The sequence below is a fragment of the Prionailurus viverrinus genome, chromosome F2 (assembly GCF_022837055.1).
Source record: "Prionailurus viverrinus isolate Anna chromosome F2, UM_Priviv_1.0, whole genome shotgun sequence".
NCBI lineage: Eukaryota > Metazoa > Chordata > Mammalia > Carnivora > Felidae > Prionailurus > Prionailurus viverrinus.
In genome coordinates this window covers 17,176,401-17,192,181 of record NC_062578.1, presented here as the reverse complement: position 1 = coordinate 17,192,181, position 15,781 = coordinate 17,176,401, and the positions used below count along the sequence as shown (strand labels likewise).

The window sequence follows — 15,781 nt, the reverse complement described above, 5'->3', positions numbered from 1 at the left end:
TGCTTGAAAAATCATTTTTATAATTGAAAACAGGAATATATTTGTCATGGAGTAGAAAGAAAACTTCATGTGAGGTGTTTTTTTTTTGTTTGTTTTGTTTTTTTTGTTTTTTTTTGAGAGAAAGAGGGAGGCAGAGGGAGAGGGAGAATCTTAAGCAGGCTCCAGGCCCAGCATGGAGCAGATGTGGGGCTCAATCTCATCACCATGAGATCATGACCTGAGGGGAAATCAAGAGTTGGACGCTTAACCGACTGAGCCACCCAGGCACCCCTATATGAGTTTTAAAAGATAAAATAGTTTTCAAAGAAATTTCCAACACTTGTTCCCAATCTATCTTCCCTTGGTATACAATTCCCTATATCTTAGTGGAACAACTTGAGAAGCTTTAACAGACTATTCAAAACCAACTCTTGGTATTGAGAAGTGTGACAATGAGAAGATCCCTTTGAGTGTTTGCAGTTTTTGGTGATTACAGATAAAGCCACTGTAAACATTTGTTTTCCAAAGTGGCTTTTCCATTTGCATTTCTACCAGCAATGCATGAAAGCTGTATTTTCAGCATCTTCACCTTCACCAACACTTGCACAGTCCTTTCCCTCCCTCATTCTAGCTATGTGGTAGTATCTCACTGAGGTTTTAATTTGCATTTCTCTAATGATTAATGATGTGAAGCATCTTTTCAAGTGGTGTATTTCCCTTTCGTATATCTTTTTTGGTGAAGGGTCTGTTCTAATATTTTGCCCATTTTTCATTGCTTTTTCCCCTCCTAATTGTTTTGAAAACTCCTTATATACTCTGAAGAACACTTTTAAAATGTTTCGCTAAAAAAAAAAAAAACCAATTCTCAATTACATTTGAGTATATGTATTCAAATGACTGTGAACCACTTTAACTGTACACTTTGTCCTTCTCTAAGTGATTTAAATGAATTTGCAATCTGATCTTTCTGAGGAATTACCTTTTTCTCTATCTCTAAAATGATGGGTATTTAGTTTATTGTCAAAATCTAAAATACCTGCCATCAAACTCTAAAAATGTATTCTGTATAAAAAACCTAAAATATAACAGAAATTCTGCTTCCTGTTACAATATAAATAAACCGAGTAATGTATGACTCAGGAGTAAATCAGAGAACACTGTTTTCAAATGACATTACTTTCTAAATTAAGTTTTTAAAAAAGTGAAAGAACAACACAATAAGGAATGATTTAAAAGGTGTTTTACCTTCCCCAAATCCGTACCTTGAGAAAAAGGAGCTAATACATAAAAAGGCGTTTTAAGTTTTGAAAGTAGTGCATGCACGCTCTTCAATTCACATTTGCACCTGCATCTCTGATTTGCAAAAATTGATGCGTAAAATTTCAAAATAGCAAAATGTAAGTTTGTTATAATATTAACATGTGGTTTAGTGCTCTATGCAGTAGAGCATGGTACCTTGCAAATCTGGATCTTTTACCATTTGTAGTGGTTACTGTAATCTACTTTAATGCTATTTGAACTATTTGAACCGAGCAGCTCCTAGTTTTCATACTTGAATCCTTTAGAATAGTTACAACTGCTGAAGCTCCTTCGGTGCAGTTCTACCCTCTTCCGTCTCTCCTGGAAAGACCGTCACTTTCCACAGTTGACTACCATACTCATTTATCCGGGCAAAACTCCCAGTCCGCTCCTGTCTTCCTGCATTATTCTCCTGGATCAGGGCTTCTTCATCGCGCATCAATTACTTCCCGGAGAGCGAGCTAAGGGCAGGCACTGCCAAGACCAGACGCAGACCTGGATTATTTCCTTTTTCCGTGCCAAGCATCTTTCCAGCTAAAACCTTTTTTCACCTGTCACTCCTGCTTATTCTTGATATTCAGTTTTCTGCCACAGCCTTCGCTACTCTAGTAGCTATGATGTCTGGACAAAAATAGCTCACATTTTTGCTTAAGCAATAACGGCCGCGCAAATTTTATGGTTAGATTTGTCTCAAGTCCGAAGACCGCGCCTCCAAACTAATGAGGCGGGATACACCCGGAGGAGTTCGGAGTGGAGGAACTGTGGCTGAGAGAAGGCTGTGGGGACTTGCCTAGGCGGGGCCACCCAACCCCCAGAGACCCTGACAGCACACTCCGGGAAGTTTGGACTCTTACCGCAGCTTCCGGACCCACCCCTCTGCGAGCACCGGAACTCGCTTTCCCAGAAGGCCCCGCGCGGTGCGGCGCTGGGCGCGCTCCGGGTTCTGTCAAAGCAGGACCGGCGAGCCCGGTCTGCGGCCCCACCCCCTGACTCCCAGCTCCTTCCCCGACTCCCGCGAGTTCCAGTCCCGACTTCCAGCTCCCCAGCCCCGCCCTCAGCCGCGCGCGCTCTCCCCACCACGCCCTCGTCCCCCCGCGTGCGGCCGCTACAGCCAATGAGGTTCGGGGCCGCGTGCGCAGATTCAAACGGCGGCTCTTGAGGGAGGCTGGGCGCGAGATTCGGCGGTGCGGACAAAACCCTGCAGGAGGCTGCGAGCCCTGCAGAGCTGCTCGCTGCGGGGTGAGGGTGGGGGTCGGCGCCAGCCGCGGAGCTGAGCTCGGACCGCAGCTAGGAGGCTGAGAGGCGGCGGGAGGGGTCGAGGGAGGGCGAGAGCGCGCCTGCTGACATGTTAGGGGCATCCCTGACCGGGCCGGGCCGGGGCTAGGAGTGGCGCTGCGGGCCGGGGGCGGGTCGCGGTCCGCCCCTCCGTCCCTCCGTCCTGCCCTGCCGGGGGCGTGCGTTCCACTCTCGGTCGCCTCGGAGAGGGAGCGAGGGAAGCGGCTGGAGGGTCGGGGACAAGGAACATTCGCTTGAGGCTGGAGGAGGCTGAACTGCGTCCCCGCCCAGCCCGCGCCTATGCGGTACTTGAAGGATGGCGAAGAGGTCGCGCAGGTGGGTGACATCCCTTTTACGCAGGCCTGTTGGCACAGTCTCGGCTCAGATTCTCTTCCTTTTCCCAGTGCGTCCCCATCAGGCCCTCCCTAGCTAGGGCGGAGGTTTTGCTTCCCGCTGCTCCGCAGCCGCTTCGGCCCGGCTGGCTGGATCCCAGCCGTGACTTGTGGAGAGTTGGGGACCACTATGTTTAAGGCGCAGAAAGTGAGTAACAAATGGTCAGGTTGCTCTTTTGAGTTGATTCTCCCCACAGCGCACGTCCAGACTCCAATCTCGCACAGCCGCTTCTTGGTCGGAGTTTCTTGCCAGGTAAGTGTCTGTGCGCTTTTAGGGAGTACCCTGCGCACGTAGAAGTGCTAGTGTACAGCCCGGACTTGAAAATGGTATTCGGAGAGACTTTTTTCTGAACTACTGTACCAATTAAAATAGGAACTATGTGATAAACCTGCGCTGGGACTCCTCTGCCATCTTTGCTGCCTTGACAGGTATGGAAAATCCCCTTAGGAATAGCTGATGAGAGAGGACCGTTTTGACGTGTTCTGTAGTTACCATTACGGTGTCTCAACTTTATGTTTATCTTTTTAATATCTTCTGTTGGGAAGATGTCACACTGTTACCACCAGTAGCTTCATCTTAAAACAATGTTTGATTCACTGAATATTTTTAGTGCCCGTGTTTGGCTCTGACTGTAACTAAGTGTTGCCCAGAGGTAGGGCATATTTTTTTGTTGGAAACTTGCTAGGAGGAGTTTACTCATCTAATTTTTATTTATATGTTGCTATAGTAGCTACACCTAAACTGTGTGTAGTAACCACTTAGATGGCACAAAACTAGGGTGTCTTTTGTCACTATTATTAAATAAACCTTAAAAGATGTTTGGTAGGGTTTACAAATGGCTTTCTTTATCTAGGTCCACAACCTTAAGGTCTTAACGAGAGATGTATTTCCAAACTTGGAATTTAGTACTAGGATTCACTCATTGCAGATTTCTGTTAAAAACTGGCAATAGCGACACATAATATTTGCTGCCTTGTTCATTTATTAAGTATCTGCTGTATGTACGGTATTTTCGCAGAAATCAACATGAAATATATGATTAAGTCCTTGTTAGACTGTTATTTTGTGGCAAGTACATTATAGGTCAAACTCTTGAGGTGGAACAAATATACACATACACATGCATAAACCCACCTCTAGAATAGGATTTTCAGCCTTGTCACTATTGATATATTGGATTAGATGATTCTTTGGGGGTGGGGGGGCTGTCCTGTGCTTTGTAGTATGTTTAACAGCATCCCTGGCCTCTACCCAGTAGATGCCAATAACACCCTGTTTCCCCAGTTGTGACAATCATATGTCTCCAGAGATTATCAAATATGTTTTGAAGGCTGGGGGGCGAAATCACCCAGGTGAGAATTGCTGCTCTAATTAACTTCCTAATCTTCAAAAACAATATTAAAAGCTCCTATAATTATAATTACTGAGGAACTCGTTTAGGCCTTTTCTTTTGGATTTTTAAATATACAGAATTTTAAAAATAAAGTAACTTCATTAAGCAAGGTGACACTTGACTATGTCAACTCAGTAATGGAAGTTTGTTTATATTTATTGTGTGGCATTATCTACCTATCACTATTGATGTTAATCTTATTTGAAAGAATGTCTTAGCTAATGCTATCATCAGCATTTAGTTATGGTTAGACAGGGATGCTTGAATGTCAGAACCCTGCCCTCTCTGGTTGATTTTGTCTGTTCTTTTCATAGTTTTTGTATGCTTAATAATAATAGACTAAGAAAGGAGAAGTGATTTAATGACTAATTTGCCTGTGTAGGTTATTTTCTTTTATTGGCGGTACTGTGAGCCCTGAAATCTAAACATTAATTGTACTGTTGACTTTTGTTCCTTGTCAGCTGTATGAATTGAAATGTATTGTAGAATGAGTTAAAAAAGTCATAAGGCTGGAGTAACTAAATGTGGTGGGGTGAAGCTGTGTTCCCTATGGGAGTGTAGAGGTAGAGGATGTAGTGAGAAATTATCATCTCTGTGTGGTGTATTTCTTAGGGTCTTCATACTTGAATGTTTCATGCTCTAAATTATATTGCTTATTTATGAAAATATGTCTTTTTTATCTTAGAAGAGAATAGAATGTGAAATGTTTTGAAGGAGAAATTATTTGTTGAGCAAAGTGTAGTCTCATGTCTCTTGGCTAAATATCTCAATAATAAATATGAACTTAATTTATAGTTGAATGAGAAAGGAAATAATTTAGTCAATTTAAGATCTCCCCTATACAACTATTTAAGTATTTGAGCAAAAACTGTAATTTGCTGTATAAATGATTTACATAAGACTATGGGCATAAATTCTGTAGTATACTTTTTCTGTATGATATGGGGAAAAAAAGAGTAAAAAAACTGATACCTCAGGTTGAAACAACTGAAGGATGTTGGCTCTTTTGCTTTTTGTTTAAGATTGCTGTAGTGTCTCTGAACTAGATTTACATAAAGGAAAAGGCTCATTTAATGTGACTTTAAATAGTTTTAGATCCCACTGGGGGGTTTAATGATATATTTTACAGGCAATACCAATTGGCATATCTGTTACTAACATGTATTTGATTAAAAAAATTGTTTTTAATGTTTATTTATTTTTGAGAGACAGAGACAGAGACAGAGTGTGAATGGGGTAGGGGAGAGAAAGAGGGAGACACAGAATCCGAAGCAGGCTCCAGGATCTGAGCTGTCCGCACAGAGCCCTACGGGGGCTCAAACCCACTAACTGTGAGATCATGACCCGAACCAAAGTTGGAAGCTCAACAAACTGAGCCCCCACATGCCTCAACACGTGTTTGATTTTTAAGCATCATTATGTATTAAGTAATTAATTTTAGTTTTTAAAAGCCAGAGCTACCCTTAAATAAACTTTAAAAAATGTCATTTAGAACCTAGAAGACCTATTTAAGTAGTAACAGATTCAGATATATACACTTGATAAAGGTAAAAGCCAGATTTTGCATTGGAAAATGTTTTTCAGTGGTTATGTATGTGTGTGAGGGGAAGCAATTTTACTATGTTGTTTCCAGCAAAATGAGTATTATGGGTGAAAAGAATACTGAAGTATGAGAACTGATTTTTTAATCAGCTTTGTCATTAACTAGCAATATTGTTTTAGGAAAGCAAGTAAACTCTATATCCAAGTTTTTAAATCCGTTTTATAGGGGGTTGGATTTTATGGTCTGTATGGTAATTTCTAGATTTAATATATATCCTGTTTTGAACCCTTTTGTAATCATCCTTGCTCATTTAAAAATATATACACTAATGGAATAAAATAGAAAAATTCTCTCATTATTTTCATTTATGAATAGCTAGGTAAAATTCCCTTCAGTATTTATTTCAGTATTGCTATTAGTAATGGTCAAATGAAGTCAATTTTGTCTTACTATAATGATGCTAGCTTGCAGCCTATGTTTGGAAATAAAATATGCATGTATGCAGTACATAATATTAACCACTGGGTGGCCTGATTTCACTTTATTAAATCAACCTGGTAAATTTTCATACCTTGAATTCAATTGGACTTTAAAAAATACAGAATTACCCTGTTAAGACAGTATAATAAAGATATAATTTTGGATTTTGATAAAAATTTCAGATTTGATGCAGTTCATGACTTAAAATATGATCAAGTTGAAGTGATTTTATTAGAGCCAATTTTAAAGAACTTGATATATCTCTAATTTCAAACCAGTAGTTTCTTTTCATATAAAAGTAAATTTTAAAAAATTCTCAAGTTCTTCCTTTCAATACCTTTTATTACTCTTTTTAGGTGAGATAATTAATGTCCTTTAAAATTGAACTTCTCCCTAATGTTTTATCTTAATATTGTCAAGTATTTTGTGTTAATATTGTCAAGAATAGTTTGTGTATTATTTCACAGGGTAAGTTATGACTGTAATATCCTATTAGCTCATGCCTAGTGTAGAGTTATTCTTAGCCATTTTCCTGGCCTAATGAGTCATAGTATTTATGTGTGTATGTGTGCATGCATTTCACTTTGCTGTTTAATACTCATCCTAATCACTGTTCATTCATAATTAAAAAAAAAAACCTTTTCATTTTAATGTAGTGCTTAGCTTATGTATTAGACAGTTATAGAATAAATATTTTCTTTGACTTAAAAAATAGAACTGGAAGAGTAATTTTGGAAACCAAGTCCTGGATGAAGATTCAGAAACCAAATTCCTCTTCTATTTTTGCTTTGTGACAGGACCAATAATTTCACCCATTTTGCTGTCTTCTAGATCAGTCACTCTAGGTTAAAAGTGGCTTATTTGTTTATAAGGTAGGGAGTTGATTTTATTCAGTTATTATCATTATTGATTGCTCTAATATAGAAATGCTAAAGGAAGACATTGAAAAGCAGAAAAATAGAACGGATTTGTTTTGATGGTATCTAACCATTATTAAGCAATGGAACTTTTTTACTGTTAAATGGTGAAAGTGGGATGTTGGTGAGATTATTTGTGGAGTTTTATCCCTTCTCTTTTTTCTTGGCAAATTGTAGGCATTCTCAGGCATCATTCTGTTGTAGCTAGTGATACTGATAATTTTCTAGGATCTTATTCTGTCACACTTATTTAAAAGTTACATCATCCTTTAACAATTACTTAACTAATATAGAAATAACTTTATGCTAAAACTAAGAAGTAGCTGGGTGGATAGACTCTAGGAAAGTCCCAGTGGTAGAGAGATGATTCTAAGAATTCTACTTTAATCCTCCCTCACACTAACCCACTCAAAAAACCCAGCTTCCTGAACATTGGGCTGTATAACTCTGTCTGAAACTGATGACCATGCTGATGCAAAACAGAGAATGAAACCGCATGTAGAAATAGAAATTTCTCACAAATCAAGTATATGGTTAAAAAATGAGGCAGAATCTTAAAGTTGAACAAGTTTTCAGGAAAACTGCTGCTTGCACACTAGTCTTTTGACCCAAGTAACATCTTTAGACTCTTATCCTTAACTTAAAATATTTTGATAAGAACCCATGGTGAATTTTGTACAGATGTAGATATTTTTTTGAATACTCAAGATTTATATAGGCAGGTCCCCAAATTAAATATTGTTTTGATCCAGAAATAACCCAATTTTAAAAAGCAGTCTCAAATATGCTATTGTGGAAGCTGTTGGGATCTGAGGGGAGGGAAGAAAGAGGGGAAGCTATGAAAAGCATGACTGAGGGCTCTTTGGGATGGCAGGAAGTGTCAGTGTTGGTAGGGACAGTTTTAGGAAAGGTTAGGCAATATTAGTAGATACCCTAAAGAACCCATTCTGTACTGAATATTTTGTTTCAGCAAACAAACAATTAAAATTCTACCACTTGGAAGTGCATTTGGATTTTGAAAGTCCTTTTTAATAAATGGGAATGCCTTTCACCTTCTCCTAAAGATATTTTCATTTGTTAAAAAAAGAAAAAAGTGTTCTTTCTCATATCCACTTGAGGTCAGTTGTACTGAGAGAGGTGGAAATTTTGATTGGATTGGAAGGGAGTGAGGTAATTTTGGGATACAGAGTACTTGGAGGAGGTAAAAGTAAGGAAGATCATTCAATAATCATTAATTTTACAAATATTATAGGTACTGTGTTTGTGCAGAGAGGTCAATGTATCAGATATGGTCTTTGCACTCCTGAACTTATTATTTGGTTGGGAAGGTTGTCATATGTGATGAGCATTAAAAAGGAAGGGTAGGGGCGCCTGGGTGGCACAGTCGGTTAAGCGTCCGACTTCAGCCAGGTCGCGATCTCGTGGTCCGTGAGTTCGAGCCCCGCATCGGGCTCTGGGCTGATGGCTCAGAGCCTGGAGCCTGTTTCCGATTCTGTGTCTCCCTCTCTCTCTGCCCCTCCCCCGTTCATGCTCTGTCTCTCTCTGTCCCAAAAATAAATAAACGTTGGGAAAAAAAAAATTAAAAAAAAAAAAAAAAGGAAGGGTAGATGCCATGAATATATACAAATGGGACAGAAAGCCTCAATATGGTGTTTATCTGATTTGGTAGCCTTAGAAATTTATGAAGTCGTTGGATCCTGAACCATCTCCATTGTAACAGTTTCATCTTGGCTAATCAGGTGATATTTCTGATAGCTGAAGATGGCAGCAAATAACAGGTATTTATTTTTTTAAACTTTTATTTTCAGATTAGTTCAACAAAACAAGCATATATGAAAGTGGGACTGGCAGATTAATGTTACAAATAGACACTGGCCTTAGTGAGAGAGCATTGGAATGTTGAAATGTATTGAACTGAAGCAGAGATAGATAGCTATATAGGTAGGGGACTTGGGGTTCTTGGAGTCTTGCTTGGTCAGATATGAAGAATTTTGGTCCTATAGAAGTGACAAATCAAGGGAAATCAAGTTCCTGCAAAGCATCTGTAGACAGTATATGTTAAATCTAGGCCTCCATTTTTCAGTTTTGTAAGAACTAAACTATGTGTAGATATTAGGAACTGCCCACATGTTCTTAAATATATTACATTGAGATTAAACAAATCATCAAACGTTAACTGTTTGAAATCTGAGTGAATTTTTGGAAAAGAGTTGAAATAGAAATAATCATGGATATTGCTGGTCATTCAGCCTATGCACATAATACTAATGTTGAACTACCTCTCTGTGCCACAATCCTATATGAGGTATTTTATGTGTTTTTTCATTTAATTTTATCCTTAATGAAGCACTATCAGGTAGGTGCTCATTTCACAAACAGGTAAACTAAAGCCCTAAGAGGTTAATATGTCCAAGGATGCAAAATAAGTAAAGTTGTAACTAGAACCTGGTTCTTCTGGTGTCTTTGGTGTCTTCCAGGTTCTTCCCTGTTTTTCTATTATGTGGTAGTATAGTGGTTAAGTAGTGGATTTTGGAGTTCAGTCATGCTGTGTTTGGCATAACTATGGGCAAGAAGTTAATTTTCTAAGTCAAGGCTCCCTATTATGTAAAATGGGAATAATAATATTTTCTTCTTGGGGTTGTTGTGGGGTTTTAAGAGAGAAATTTCATAGACGACCTAATGTCTGGTACTTAGAAAGTTTAAATAAATATTAGCTCTTGTTATTATCAGATGCTCATGACTGTATTCAGTCCTCTAGCTACTCAAAGTCTTCTGATTCAGTTTATCATAAAGACCTGCCCTCTCTTCTGGGGATTTGTGCTCTCATGGCTTTAATTGTTCTCTGTATGCTGGTGACTGTCAAAACTATGTGTCCACCCTAGGCCTCCTACCTGAGCTGAAGATATTGGGCTTAGTTGCCTTCTAGATTTGCTCTGCCCATAGGATAGCCACTTCCCACATGTGGCTATTGAGCTGTTGACATGTGGTTAGTCTGAATTGCAATGTACTCTAAGTATAAAATACACACTAGATTTTCTTTAGTAAGAAAAAAGGAATGTAAAGTAGCTCATGATTATGTTGATTATGTGATAATTTTTAATGTATTAAATAACATAACATTATTTTGACATGTTTTTATTTTTAAAATGTGGCTACTAGGAAATTACATATATGGCTGCATTATATTTCTATTGGACTGTGCTATTCTAGATATTTCCTCTTATATATTTCTCAAGTGCCTTGAAATTAGCTAGTCCAAAACTGCCTGAGACTCTCCCCATTCTCTTCTCCCTCCCAAAGTTCTGTTTTTCCTTCTATTCTTTATCTTGGTGGATAGCTCTGTTTATGCTCCCAAAGCCAGAAATTTTAGAGTCATTGAGTCCTTGCAAAATCTTTTTCTACTTTTTTCATATTTGTCATTTTCATGCGCTTCTTATTGTTGCCACTATTACTACCTTCGTTGGTTTATTCTTTTATGGTTTCTTGATTTTGTTATATTTAGATCTGTTCTACTCAAGGATATAAAAAGATGGAATTCTACCCTATTTTTTTTTAAGTTTATTTATTTATTTTGGGAGAGAGAATGTGTGTGTGCATTAGTGTACGTGTTCACACAGGGGAAGGAGAGGGGCAGAAAGCAAGGGAGAAAGAATCCCAAGCAGGCTCTGTGGTGTCAGCACAGAGCCCTGTGTGGAGCTCAATCCCACAAAATGAAATGAGATCATGACCTGAGCTGAAATCGAGTCCAATACTTAACCAACGGAGTCACCCAGCCTCCCCTACCCTATTTTTTAAAATTTTATTTATTGAAGTAATCTTTACACTCAACATGGGACTAAAACTCACACTCTTCTCTGACTGAGCCAGCCAGGTGCCCAGGCCTACCCTATTTTTTTTTTAAATAGTATTGTTACAGTTTCGTTTTTTTAAAAATATATTTGCTTCATCTAAAGTTTTTTATTTTATTTTATTTTATTTTATTATTATTATTTTTTTATTTTTTTATTTTATTTTATTTTTTTTTAATTTTTTTTTTTTCAACGTTTATTTATTTTTGGGACAGAGAGAGACAGAGCATGAATGGGGGAGGGGCAGAGAGAGAGGGAGACACAGAATCGGAAACAGGCTCCAGGCTCTGAGCCATCAGCCCAGAGCCCGATGCGGGGCTCGAACTCACGGACCGCGAGATCGTGACCTGGCTGAAGTCGGACACTCAACCGACTGCGCCACCCAGGCGCCCCTATTTTTTATTTTTTTTAAATGCTCTTTGACGTTTATTTATTTTTTTGGGGACAGAGAGAGACAGAGCATGAACGGGGGAGGGGCAGAGAGAGAGGGAGACACAGAATCGGAAACAGGCTCCAGGCTCCGAGCCATCAGCCCAGAGCCTGACGCGGGGCTCGAACTCACGGACCGCGAGATCGTGACCTGGCTGAAGTCAGACGCTTAACCGACTGCGCCACCCAGGCGCCCCTAAAGTTTTTTATTTTAAAGTAGGACTCAAAGTTTGTTTTTAAATTTTTTTAAATTTTTTAATTTTATTTATTTATTTATTTATTTATTTATTTATTTATTTATTTATTTATTTATTTTTTGAGAGAGAGACAGAGCATGAGCTGGGAAGGGTCAGAGAGAGAGGGAGACACAGAATCCGAAGCAGGCTCCAGGCTCCAAGCTGTCAGCACAGAGCCTGATGCAGGGTTTGAACTCACGAACCATGAGATCATGATCTGAGCCGAAGTCGGATGCTCAACCAACTGAGCCACCCAGGCGCCCCTCAAAGTTTGTTTTTAAAATTTGTTACCCTCTGCCTTACCATTTATTGAAAAATCCATCTTCACACCACTGATTTGATATGTTACTGTTAAAATTTACCGAATTCCCATTTGGATTTTGTTTTTTTCTGAATGTTCTAGTCTCTTCCATTGATCTGTGTATCTGTGTGCCGGTAGTATTCTGTTTTATTTATTGTTTCTCTACAGTATGTCTTCACTGGGTAGTGCTATTTGTTTACTTTTCCATATGAACTATAGAATCAGCATGTTTAAATTCCTCTGAAAATATAATGGTATTTTAATTTAATTTAAATTTATGAATTATTTTAGGGAGAATGGACATCTGTAATTCTGTTCCTATCCAGGAATGTGGTCTGAATGTTTTTCCATTTGTTCAGATCTAATGTGTATTACAATAGTGTTTTGTTGTTTACTATATTTTGATCTTGTATATTCATATTATTTCTACATGTTTTAATTTTTTTGTTGTTATTGTAACATTAATGGATCATTTCTTCCATTGTTTCTTTTAACTGGATGTGACTGTGTTTTGTATTTTACCCTTACCAGTGTCAGGCCCTAATGATTTTTTACTTGGATTATTATCAAAAATTACTAATTGGTCTTCCTCCATTTCTCTACATCCTGCCAGTGATTTTTCTGAAACATGAGATATTTGTGTTTTACTCCCTTACTTAAAGTCCTTTGACCCTTTAGGATAAAGGTCAAATAAAGAATGAAAGTCAAACTCCTTAGCATGACATAAACTCTTTCCTTGTCTACAATTGACCCCTGATGGCATATCAACTCCTGGTGTCAGTAAGAACTATAGCTACTCTACATTGTATAACTCTTACTTTGTTATATCTTGAATAATCTGTTGGGACGTATGTTTTTAGTCTGGGTGGCTTCTTCAGTCATACCTGTATACACAGATTCAATGATTGAATTTACAAAGTTGCATAAAATTCTTGATTTCACAATTTTTTTTTAAGTTTATATATTTATTTAGAGAGAGAGACAGACACACACAGTGGAGAGAGAGGGAGAGAGAGAATCCCAAGCAGGCTCCATGCTGTCAGTGTGGATCCCAACAAGGGGCTTTATTTCATGAACCATGAGATCATGACCTGAGCCGAAATCAAGAGTCAAATGCTCAACCGACTGAGCCACCCAGGCGCCCCAACAATTGTGTTTTTGTTGTTGTTGTTGTTGTTGTTTTTTTAGTGAGGATGAGGATGATGACCTCCAGTATGCTGATCATGATTATGAAGTACCACAACAAAAAGGATTGAAGAAACTCTGGAACAGAGTAAAATGGACAAGAGATGAGGTAATTACATGATAAGGTTTAGTAATTTCATACTTGTACTTATTGGTTAATAATATTTAATAAAGGAATTAAAGATCTTGAAAAGCAAAACATGAGAAAAGCTATTCATCAACTGATATGCACATATTTTTCTTCCACCAGAGGTGTGAATAGTGGTATGATGTTAAGACTGACAGAAACACTGTAGTAAATGGGAGAGCTTGTATTACAGTGGCTTATCCTTCTACTAATGGTCATCAGATATGACATGAAAGAATTAGACAGTTATCTATATTTAGCGATAGAGGAATAGGCAAAGGAAAGAAAGCTTTCTAATTTTCACACCTGTTTTAATAGGATGATAAGTTAAAGAAGTTGGTTGAACAACACGGAACTGATGATTGGACTCTAATTGCTAGTCATCTTCAAGTGAGTGAAATATTTTCTTCTATTTATAACATTGATAACACAAGCTATTGGGTTAAATTTGCTGTTTTTCAAAAATGTGTCTTCATTATTTCAGACTTAGGTTTCCTTTCTAAAAACATCTCTGTTTTTCTGATCTTCCTATAGTGGCCAAAGGCTTAAAAAGTCCGATTTTTCTAGTAATTAGTTTATATAGGGGCCTAAAAAGATTACTAATCTAAAACGAAAACACTAGGTTTGGGTGGGGCTTTATAAATATCTGCTGATAAATGTTAAAACATTCTGAGAGAAGTTAAATGTATGGAAATCTTTTGGCACCTAATCAATAAAATCAGAAAAAGCTCTGTTGAAAGTTTGTCAACCTTTATTTGGATTTTAAGGTGTTATTGATCTTTAAAAGAATTCTACTTATTGTTCGTTCATCATACTATTCACATGCTATTCATTAGTATGTATGTATGTAATTTTATATTACATACATACATATGTATGTAATTTTATAATTTACATACTATTCACATGCTATTCATTAGTATGTAAGTTTATAATTTACAAAATTTATAAATTTATAATTTACATATATTCCTTTTGTTCCTTACTGCATTAAAGGTAGGGAGGCAAAATAGTCACATTTGAATTTGTTTTGACTACTGTGGATATCAGAAATCAGATTACCTATGTTCTTTCTAAATTGTTATGATGCTTTTCAACATAACCTGAAAATTGAGACCAGATAATGGAAAGTGCGTAAGTTTTGGAGTCAGTCTGATCTATATTCAAGTGCCAGCTCTACTAGCTGTTTGCTCTTAGAAAAATTACTAACTTCTTTGATGTTCAGCTTCCTTGTCTATAATATGTAAATAATAGTACTCGTTTTTGTAGTATTGTTGGGAGAATTAGAAATGACATATAGGATGTTGGGCATATTTCCTGACATTTAGCAGGTGTTAGATAAATGGAAACTAAATTAGAAAAGTTATTTATATTAGGTTTACCAGTTTAACTTGAGGGTATAGCAGCAAATGAAGTGAACAAAGAAATGCTACAAGCACATACAGGAGCAGTCTGATTATTTTGAAGAAAATGATAGCCTTAAAAATGGATCAGCATTGATGTTTTGAAGCCATAAATGAAGAAACTCAGTTTAAATAAAAATAACTTGAGACCCACTAGACACAAAGGCAGTGACTGGTAAACAAAGTATTTGTATTTATCCCTTTATATACTTCTAATATTTTTATCATTCATGAAGTTAACTGTTTTACTATTATTATTATTATTATTTATTATACATAGGAGTTAATGTTTATTTTTGAGAGACAAACACACACACACACACACACACACACACACACACACACACACAGTGTGAGCAGGGAGGGGCAGAGAAAGGGAGACACAGAATCCAAAGCAGACTCTAGGCTCTGAGCTGTCAGCACAGAACTCGATGTGGGGCTTGAACTCATGGTCTGCGAGATCATGACCTGAGCTGAAGTCAGATGCCCCACCGACTGAATAACCCAGGTGCCTCTAGTTTTTTCTTGATAACTTGGATGTCATCATGTATAAAAATCCTTTAAGTACCATGCAGTGGCCTAGTAATGCCTTTGGGGGTTTTTAAATTGTATAGAGTTAAGTACTGCTGTACTGTATGAATCCAGACCGCTGTGCTATTTGAGTTCATTTGTCTATTTTGTATAGTTTTCTGTTTACTCTCTTTTATTTCTCAATCTTAGATACATTTTTTTTTAATGTTTATTTATTTTTGAGAGAGAGAGACAGAATGCAGATGGGGAAGGGGCAGAGTGAGGGAGACACAGAATCCAAAGCAAGCTCCAGGCTCTGAGCTGTCAGCACAGAACCCTACATGGGGCTCAAACCCACAAACTGTGACATCATGACCTGAGCTGAAGTCAGACACTTAACCGACTGAGCCACCCAAGTGCTCAGATACATTTCTTCATGGCAGTATCTGTGTTATAAGGCACA

The 15,781-nt window shown here is 37.8% G+C and overlaps 1 protein-coding gene across 5 annotated transcripts in view; it reads left to right on the top strand.

The window, feature by feature from the left end:
• Positions 1 to 2,405: 2,405 nt before the first annotated feature.
• MYBL1 (MYB proto-oncogene like 1) overlaps positions 2,406 to 15,781 on the top strand; it is a 45,448-nt gene continuing 32,072 nt past the window's right edge. For 2 of the 5 annotated variants that reach the window (XR_007148741.1, XM_047842927.1), the window contains exons 1-3: positions 2,417 to 2,889; positions 13,282 to 13,387; positions 13,724 to 13,795. Coding sequence is in view for 4 of the 5 variants with exons in the window: in XM_047842927.1 (XP_047698883.1) it covers positions 2,870 to 2,889; positions 13,282 to 13,387; positions 13,724 to 13,795 (198 nt within the window). In the remaining variant the exon portion in view is untranslated. Of the gene's footprint in view, positions 2,890 to 13,281; positions 13,388 to 13,723; positions 13,796 to 15,781 lie in introns of all 5 variants that reach the window. The other 3 variants (XM_047842928.1, XM_047842929.1, XM_047842926.1) reach the window with 3 other exon arrangements.